A 10,405-nucleotide genomic window follows, 5' to 3' on the forward strand; every position below is an offset into this window, starting at 1 on the left:
GATGACTTGTTGCGTAGCACAAAACATACACCAAAATGACAGAACAAGGAAATTGCTGGGTCTGCCTACCCTGACTTTAGTAACTCGAAATACATAAATGAAAACGGTTCTGCTACCAAAACTTATATATCTATTTATAAGCATTCCAAGTCCCCTGGCACGTCAATTTAAAAAAAAGATTTCTTTTACTGGCACTGCTCATGATCAAATTAACCTGGGGAGGTAAGCAACCATATATTAGATCAGAAATGTTGATGCCACACTACAGAACAGGCTACTTCACAGGACCTAATTTTAAGTTAAATTACATCTACATGCAACCATAACACGGACACTACTGGTTTCACTTATTATCCTACTTACCATAGCTAGTGGTGGAGCAGGACTTCACCCACTCAATTTCACTTGATACAGAACAACGTAGCAATAGACCACTGTTGCAAGATACCATATGGCTGCCTGGATCTGGCATTCAAAGTGTATCCAAGCAAGTAACTAGGAATTGTTATGATAATTAGGTGAGGGGGCTTGGATGAGCTCATTTCTCTATCACGCTTAACTGCGCCTAAACCGTTAGTACCAGTTCATCATGTATTTTAACTTCCTACATTCACCTATTTTTAAAATATTAGTCTCTTTACTTTTATATTCCAGCAGACTTTTAATATACATTTATCGGTACCTTTTACTAGCTAGCTAAAGAGTCTGATTGAAGAATTTCACATTAAAATGCTATGGACCACGGCCCAGGGTTATTTTGTACATCCCTGGAGTATAAAAAGATTTGTTTTGAGTCTATATGTGGGTACTAGAAGATCTTGCACTTTACTCTAACATTTGCACTGTCCAAAAGGAAAATCTCACTGCAAACTTTATGATTTACTGCTATTTTGTGCATCCCTTTTGGTATAAAAGATCTAATGTTTTTGGGTCAAAGTGAGCGCACTAGATGAACTTGCAATTTAAACATTTGCACTGAATTGTGTGTAAGTTGTCCCAGGGATCAGCAGGTTCAGTCCTCAGTTTAGTGGAACTGGGTAGTCTACTGATGCATTGTATGTAAAATTGGAACCTAAGTGTATAATGTTATGCACCTATGAGATTTGCAGATTTATACGGGATCTATGATACGGATTGCTTGGTTTTATTATGTTTCTTGTTTGCAATCGAACATTTATGATCTTGAATGATCGAAATAAAACTTTAGGAGGATGAGTAAATTGGTGGATCTGCATACCCTGCCATTAGTAGCCTGAATTACATTAAAGGAAAAGGTTCAGATACAAAAGATTTTATATGTATTTATAAGTATACCGCATCCTCTGGCACGTCTTATTATATATTGTTTTTATTATTTTTTTTACTGACATTGCTCATGATCAAATTAACCTGGGGAGGCAAACAAACACATATTAAATGAGAAATGCTGATGCTACACTACAAATGGGCAGGTTCACAGGACCGCATTTGAGTTCATACATCTACTTGCAAGAATAACACAGACACTATTGCTTCCACCCCCACCAGTTTCTTACTCAACAAAATGATCACCAGGTCCCAGATATCCAGGCTATACAATGCATTCCAAGATAAGATAATGTTTGTGATTCCTACTAGCAAGGGTAAGTGGGAAGCCAAACCGAGACAGAAATTGATGAGTGACAGTCATACCGCTCTGCACATAGGGAAGACGGTTCTTACAAAATGCATGGACTGATTCAATATAAATTCTTACACATTATATACTACAGACTGCAGGGCATGGTAGCAAAGGAGCTAGGAGACTACTCTAGATACCACAGCTGATGAATAAAGAATATTGTGCCCTGTCTATGTCCAGAAATTGTAAAATCTTGGAAGGGGGGGGGGGGGGGAGATTCCTTTTATATTACCAGGCGTACTAAGGATTCATTTACTTCTATTTTTATCCTGCGCTTCCAGACTGCAAAAATGTGTGTAATTACACACCTTTGTTGGTATGAAAGCCAATCTTCTGTTTTTCGTCCTCCTAGCTCACAACTTTGAACTTCTTTCAAGAAATCATGTACTATCTTCCCTGTACGCTGGTGAGATTGATAATGGCTAAAGGTGGCATTGACGTTTTCCTGCTTGGGGCCCATTCTGTATGGAAGGCTACTGCATCCAAAGCAAACATTTCTTCTGGATGCCTGGAGGACATTCTAAAAGCAGAAACTAGTCAAGAGGTTTTACTTTTAAAACTTTATTACAAACCAATAGAACATGAGTTGTGTTATTACTGCTACGCTTTAAACTAGTCATAATTTAGCCTCTGGTCGTGTAACAGAATGGGAATCTCCCCCACTAGCGTGGCAGTTAGTTTGAATTCTATTAAAGACACAAAGCAAACATTATCCATCCATGCCTCTCTCTTAATGTGCATTCTTTTGTTTAATATGCAATTCCATATTCTTTTCAAAACATGACCGGTTATCAATTTATGTCACTGAGTTTGTTGAGTTTTCTCTAGGAACTGATCCCTTGTCATCTGATCTCACTTTCCTATTGAACCTTAGGCGCATCAAAGAACAGGAAGCTTGCTACTCTGCTGGGTTTATTATACTCTTAGGCGTTACAACTGGTGGTTACTGTGATGTCAGAGCACTACTGGATTGTAGCCTTCATAAGTTCATAACCTGCTGGACAGCTTCTTTTGCATTCCATGTTGGTTTTACAATGATATAGATAGGTTTCTTTGATGGTAGTTTTCAGTAAAGAATAAAAGTCCTACTCATTTCAATGTGCCTTTACTAGAATCCAAACCGCCCCTGACGTCAGTGGGTGAGACTTTCCATTAGTGTTTAAGTCACCAAGAATCTCTGCATGTTCTATTAAGTGCACCCCACACTAACCTTGCGTTATATATCCTGGTATGCTTGAATAGTTGAGAGAAGGTGGTTCTGTTGCTAGGGGTGGAATGTAGACGAACGGCGGCTGGCTGAGGACGAGCCTGCTGCGCGTGTCTAGTGGTGACTTTTCGTACACTTTGATAATACATTTCTCTTTGAAGATATCCTTCTCCGACGTCTTCTCTCGCCATTACACATTGCTAAGACATGCTTGCACAAAAATGACGATCAGCAAACTGCGAAAGGCACAAACCAATTAATTCCAATCCTAATCAACGTAGAAAAGATGCCAAGATTATACAAAAACAAGGACTCCCAACGAGAAAATAAAAAATAGATAACAAAAAAACAATAATCTTGCGTCTTAAATAAGTCCCTGGTCCAGTGAGTGACAACATTTTTTCCTGTACATGCGTGGTGCACTTTTTTCTGCTAAAAAGGTAGTCTTACAATAACAGCGTTAGTCGCAGTTCTTGTTGTAGTCAATAGGTCATTAATAAAAGTAAACCTGGTCGGCATAAATCCAATTCTTCACAAAATTTCTGTAGTGGCCTTCCTGAAGTAAACAATGATTTTTTTTATAATCAAGTGCATTGATTTTGTAGTAAACAATGATTTTAAAGTTGTCAGGTGCGACCTTCATCACAGACCAAGCCCCTGAATGAACGTTGGTTTGCGAAATCTTAAAGAGATGCAAATTTCACAACCAGAAGATAGTCAATCTGAGAAATGTAGAAGCCTTTGTCCAAAATATTAAAATAAATACCCATGCCACACGTTTCCTCAAAGTTCGCAAAAATAAAATTACATGCTCCTCACACCTTCCCACGGAACACCGTAATATTAATACGGGCACTACAGCGACCTAGCCTGGCTATCAAACATCTACGTGGAATCTATACCCTTCTTCCCGACACCCACCCGAAAATACTCACCATCTCTTTTCTGAGCAAGGCCAAGGCTGCGTCCAGGTTTGGGGGCTTGGGCAGCAGCTGGGAGCTGCCCCTGGAAGGACCTCCGCGGCTCAGCTCGTCCTGGATGCGGGACTTCTGGGCGTAGACTCGCTCCAGGTCCCGCCAGCCCGAGCCCCCGCTGGAGTTGAGCAGGCCGCTCAGGCTCTTCGGCAGCGGGGGGAGTCCGTCCACGGGAGGGGCCCCGGCAGGGGCTACGGCTGCGTGGTATGAGCTACTCATGGCCGGTCTGCCTGCAGGCTTGTCGGGCAGTGGTCGGCTGGGCAGTCCTGAAATAACACTCGGCGAGAGGCTCTCCGGAGACCAGGCGGCAGCTGGGCTTGGTGTTTACAGCACAGAAGCGGCGGCGGCGGCGCCGGCGGGCCTCCCTCTCCGCTTTCCAAGGGAGCCACAGAGGAGCGAAGGGTCACCGCCGCCAGAGGAAAGTCCTCCTCTGTTCCCGATTTCCTTTCCTTCTCTCGCCGTTCTTTCGACCCTACACGTATTTCCTTGAATTTCACTTTTTTTCCCTTCCCCGGTGTGTGGCGATGTGGCTGTGGGAGGAGAAACGAGTGAATAACAATTCCCTCCACCCCTTCAGCTGAGCAGAGACCTTTCAAAACAGCTCACGGTTTCGCTTGACGCACGCACGCCGACGCCTACTGTACTAGTGCGTGAGGTAACATACCTCACCTGCGTGGAAGTGTTCACTGTTGTTGTCCCGCCTGGTTATTTCACGCCCCAGGGAGGAGGACCATCCTTAATTGCTGTTGTAATTGCGTTAGCCAGTTTTCATAATCTTTTCTGGCTGTTAGTGTAGGTGGAGCGAGTCTGGTGTTTCTTTACAAACACGTGTTTGCACATTCTTGTACAGTAATACTGCCACAAAGTGTCGATCGTAATTACTGAGTACTGTAGTCCTGAACGCTGACGTGCCTTTGCTATATTTGGGATGTAGAAATACGCCTTCAAAAAATCAATTTGACACAAAAAGGAGCTGGACCGAGTCCATATAAAGTCAAGTCTACTTTTTTTTGCCTCTAATGTCTAAAGACGCAGTTGATACATTTCATGAATGTGTTGTTAATGATATCAAACGTCTTTATCAACATACTAAAAGCAAAAACAGCAAAAAAATCCATAAAAAAAAATTGGAATATGCAAATCTGATTAAAAAAACGAAGCAACAACAATGAAGTCGTAATCAAAAACTCTGATAAAGGGGGCAATCTGGTTATTTGGCCCAAAAAAGATTACATCAAAGAAGCCAACAAACAATTGGAAGTAAAAGAGTTATGAAAAAACGACACACAAAGAGTATTCAAAAGTCAGAGAAAGTTTGTACAAAACAATTGTCACTATGGCGCAGGGAAGGTCTGATTTCCAATGAGGAATTTAAGTTTATGAACAATGAATTTCCGCTACTCCCTGTGCTTTATTTAATACCAAAAATTCACGAAAACATCATGCCTGTCCCTGGCAGGCCAATTATATCGGCTATCAAAAGTGCCGGGGAGCAAGTGAGTCGGTACCTTGATTATTTCTTGCAGGATTTGGTTAAAGAGTTACCGAGCTATGTAAAAAATACGAGTGACTTTCTGACCAAAATTAATGACTTATGTTGGAGTGACGATATGTTATTAATAACACTTGCCGTAGAGTCATTATATACTAGCATTAATCATTCGCATGGAATGGGGGCTGTTGAATATTTTCTGTCTAAAAGACCTTGTGAATTATACAAACATAACAAATCACTTCTGAAATTAATTGAGTGGTGCCTAAACAACAACTTCTTCCTTTTTGGAAAGGAGATGTACAAACAATTGAGAGGGGTGGCAATGGGTTCTTGTTTCTCCCCCAGCTACGCGTGTTTACACGTGGGCTGGTGGGAGGAACAAGTCCTAAAAAAGCAACATAGAACATGGTACAACGAAAAAAATCATATGTTATCTCCGCTATATAGATGATGTCTTTATTATATGGCAGGGGGATGAGTCGCAAGCCCATGTTTTTGTGGATGAAATTAATCAAAATGATCTCAATCTAAAATTTACTTCCTACATTAACAAAACTAGTGCGGAATTTTTAGATATAAAAATCTATATTGAAAATGAAAGAATTGAGGCTATTATAAACAAAGAAAATCCACAGCTGATAATACCACCCTTCATGCTACAAGTTTGCACCCCAAATATTCGATTGCCAGTATCCCTTATGGAGAGATATTAAGATTGAAGCGCATATGTAGCACTGAAACTGAGTTCGAAAAATGCCTGAATGATTTGACATCACGATTAAGAGCTCAGGGGTACTCAAATGATCTGTTGCAAAAAGCAATCAAAAAGGCAGAACTAAGATCTAGGGTAAGCCTTTTTGAGATTCAAGAACCTGTCAATGGGATGTCAAATTCAGTAGATATCCCGACTGAAAAGGCAGAAAAAATTGAGTGCCCTAGACTGATAACAACGTTTAGTCGGGAAGAGAGAAAGTTTCGGGCCATAGTCAAGAAAAATTGGCCGATCCTTCAAACTGACAGTGTTCTAAGTCCAAGATTATCTAGTAGCCCCGTCATTACATTCAGGAGAGCCAATAATATGGGAAGAAAACTAGACAAAAATAGTCCAGAAACACTCTCAAACAGCATGTGGCTTAAGCCGCCCAGTGGGTTTCGAAAATGTTCCAGCTGTAGAGCGTGTAAATTCGGAGTTAACACTACTCATTTTCGGACTCCATTCAGTGCTCAGGATGTAGCAATTTCAGGGAGCTATGATTGCAGAACGGAGTTTGCTGTGTATGTCCTGACGTGCACCTGTGGATTGAATTATGTTGGGAGTACCAGGCTACAGGTGCATGTCAGGATTTTGCAGCATCTTCGTGCAATCCTACATACTGACCCAGCCTACCCTGTGGCACACCACTTTAAAAGATGTCATAATAATGATGTGGCGTGCCTCAAATATTTTTTTGTGGGAGCTATTCCCAAATCCCGCAGGGGTGGCGATCGTGAACGGCAATTGCGTCAATTAGATACCAAAATGATACTTGAATTTGACAGCAAATGGCCGAAAGGGCTTAATAACACACAGGAATTGCACCATTTTCTGTAAATGGTATGTACCCTGGATATTATGCGCAATACTTGGTTTTATTTTCTGATTACGCAGATGGCAGTACAACATTAGGATTGCTGGCGTCGGTAAATCATTTGTATATCTCCGCATGAAACATAGGTTCCCTAATTTCATGTATATAAAAAGAAATGAGTAAAGAGCAGTAACGGAGGATACGTTTGTGAGAACTGGATAACATTTTGTTTACTATCAATTTCCATTTGGCTTTAAAAGTATAAATATTGTAAATAATCAAATCAGATTATTTTGTATAATGAATTTTAACTCTTTTTTGTATTGATTTTACCAAATGATAAAGTTTTAATACACTATTTATATATTCTTAAACAATGTTTTATCCTATTTATAAGGATTCATTGTTGAAGATATGAAGAGTAGATTTTATTTATCATGCGGTTTGCACATTACAATAGTTATTTGCACAGTAGACTTCTTTGCACAGCATATGGATTTTGCACATTTAAGCACACAACACTTTTTTTGCGTAGATTTGCACATGTTACAGATGTGTAAATTATATTTGTGATGACATGGAATTCTGATATGTGATTAGATGTGGAGGTTGAGGTGTAGCTTTGTATTTATACGGAGCATTGTAATAGTGCGTTAATTCTTTGAAGCCTGGGATTTAACAATTGTAACGTAGACCTCAAAATCCTCACAATTGTATTTATACAGTAATCACACAATATGTCTGAAACAATGAAATTCATGTATTTATACAGGAATATTTGTAAATGTATTTAGCGGACATATCATAAATGTTTTTCTTGGTCATCAGATGTTTTCAGAAAAGAGACATCTGCAGTAACATACTATCTCTTAGCTATTACTTATCACGTGACTGTGTCACATGATGTAGGGGAATACACAACTAAGCATTTAAAAAAGTGAGTTGTTTGATGCAGCCGTTATGTGATCAAGGGCTTTTCAAGCTCGAAACGCGTCATCCTGTTAAACTTGGCAGCAAGAAAATAAAATCGAAACATCTTGCCTAATCCTTGTGGTCTGTTCTCCTTCTTCGCCGGCTTTTCGCAGCTGGAGGTGGTTCGGAGGTTTGTTTGGATATATATATATATATATATATATATATTACCTACTGGCGGTCGCCAGTAGGTATATATAGTTAGGATTTTTTCTCTATGGGTTTTTTGAAAATTCTATGTCTAATAACTTTGGCGTTTGTGGACGGAATTGGCTGAAATTTTCAGGAAAATGGCACATTTTGTTTCTGAGCAGCCCTTGAAAATTTGGGGGGGTTCGTCCAGTGGGGGCCGAGAAAAAAGGGGGGTCCCAAAACGTGTTTTTAACATTGAGTTTTCCATAGGGCGGTTGGCCTCACTTTTAGCCCGAACGGCTGAATGGATTTGCACGAAACTTGGCAAAATTGTAGGGACTGGTAGCCCGATGTGCCTTTTGTAGGTCTCAATATATGTGCTCCAGTGGATTTTGAGAAATTAACGTTTAAAAAAAGATATATATCTGTAACAGCGGACCGGGCAGCGCACTGGTTCGCGGACTTTTCGCGCAACGGAGCTTTGTGAAGCGAAGCTGATTGGTTCTCCGGCGTCTGTCAACATTCCAAACAGTCCGTAGCGGCCGCCATCTTGTCTCTCGGTAGGATCGAGAGACAAGAGGAGGTCAAAACAAAGGGGGAAATAACTATAAGGGGGCATAGTAGATCCTCGCTGACCCCCTAGGTTTGATGTGGAGGTTTTAAAAGGGCCCCGCGGGGCAAAAAAAAAAAATAATAATAATAATTGAACGGCTGAATGGATTTGCACGAAACTTGGCAAAATATTAGGGACTGGTAGCCCGATGTGCCTTTGCTAGGTCTCAATATATGTGCTCCAGTGGATTTTGAGAAATTAACGTTCAAAAAAAGATATATATCTGTAACAGCGCTCCGCTTCGCGTAACGGAGGTTTGCGAAGCTGATTGGTCATTCTGTCACTGGGCTATAGTTGGGCTACATCTGGCTGATATTTGGGCTACATTTGTTTTTTTGTGTGTCTGGCGGCCATCTTTGGGCTACATTGGGCTACATTGGGCTTCATTGGGCTACATTCGGCTAATTAGCAAATAGCTCATCGCAAACTAGGAATGGTAAAGAATCGCTATTTATTCCTTAAAGTTCGCTATTTAGGAAATGCAAATAACTTTGATGATACATATGGCGGTTCATCTCTAACAAGATAAGAAGCATAGGGATACATTTATGATGACTGGCGCATCACCAGGGATGTGTTAGTCATTTTGTGCCGCTGTTCCGTCACCTATGGTGTGCTGCATTTACAATGCGGCGCATCATGGGGCAAAAACAGCACAGATGCGTGATGTATCTGTGCCGTAAAGGTGGCGCATTGCTGGAGTTGTATCGCAAGTGTGATGAAGCTCCAGCAAGGGTCGGGGGTGCCCCTGTCGCAGGGTTTCTGTTCTCACACAGTACTGTGGACAGAGGATTGGAACCTCGGCGAATGCATTGCTGGAGTTGTATCGCAAGTGTGATGAAGCTCCAGCAAGGGTCGGGGGTGCCCCTGTCGCAGGGTTTCTGTTCTCACACAGAACTGTGGACAGAGGATTGGAACCTCGGCGAATTAGGGTGTCCCAAAACTCACGTTAGTAATCAAAAACTCCTTAGCAAGCTAGGTACAGTGTCACATTGGATATAACAAACTCTCAATGTTTAGACAATCCAGAATATGAACTTATAGTACCTCAGGATACGTGGAACTCATGAACAGTCGGTCGTTATAGATTTCTTAGAAACCAGAACATGGAGTTAAGAAGAACAGATGTGTATTTGAAATGTTTATTTACTAATGCCGTCTTCTCAGGCGTAGTACCTTAGATAATAAAAGTACACATATTATCAGTAGCAAAATTACCAGCATAGTTACTAGTACATAAAAAGTGAATGGTGATAGTATGTTAACATGCTGTAAATGAATAAGAGTTAGCAACACTTATAAGCAGCCGCGGGCCGTGGAGGGAGTTACGGTGAGGCAGGGAGGCGGGGAGGGGGAGAAGCAGGGTGGAGAATACAAGTACACATATTATCAGTAGCAAAATTACCAGCATAGTTACTAGTACATAAAAAGCGAATGGTGACAGTATGTTAACATGCTGTAAATGAATAAGAGTTAGCAACACTTATAAGCAGCCGCGGGCCGTGGAGGGAGTTACGGTGGGGCAGGGAGGCGGGGAGGGGGAGGGGCAAGGTAGAGAGGGCTCCACCCTGCTTCTCCCCCTCCCCGCCTCCCTGCCCCATCGTAACTCCCTCCACGGCCCGCGGCTGCTTATATCTCACCCTCCCTAATACACATATTATATTATTTGCTAAGAAGGTCTCTTTGTGTTGGTTTAGGGCGTGCCCATACTTTAGTGTCTTAGATTTGAAGGAATCACATCAGCATACACCAGCTCTCTCTTCATGTGAACCGCATCAACTGTT

The 10,405-nt window shown here is 41.3% G+C and overlaps 1 protein-coding gene across 1 annotated transcript in view; it reads right to left on the bottom strand.

Moving 5' to 3' along the window:
- Positions 1-4,489, bottom strand: part of FAM89A (family with sequence similarity 89 member A) — a 124,828-nt gene extending 120,339 nt beyond the window's left edge. The window contains exon 1 of the mRNA XM_078649078.1: positions 3,803-4,489. Within this exon, the coding sequence (XP_078505204.1) occupies positions 3,803-4,060 (258 nt within the window). The 5' untranslated portion in view covers positions 4,061-4,489. The remainder of the gene's footprint in view (positions 1-3,802) is intronic.
- Positions 4,490-10,405: the final 5,916 nt, after the last annotated feature.

The sequence above is a fragment of the Lissotriton helveticus genome, chromosome 6 (assembly GCF_964261635.1).
Source record: "Lissotriton helveticus chromosome 6, aLisHel1.1, whole genome shotgun sequence".
NCBI classification, from domain to species: domain Eukaryota; kingdom Metazoa; phylum Chordata; class Amphibia; order Caudata; family Salamandridae; genus Lissotriton; species Lissotriton helveticus.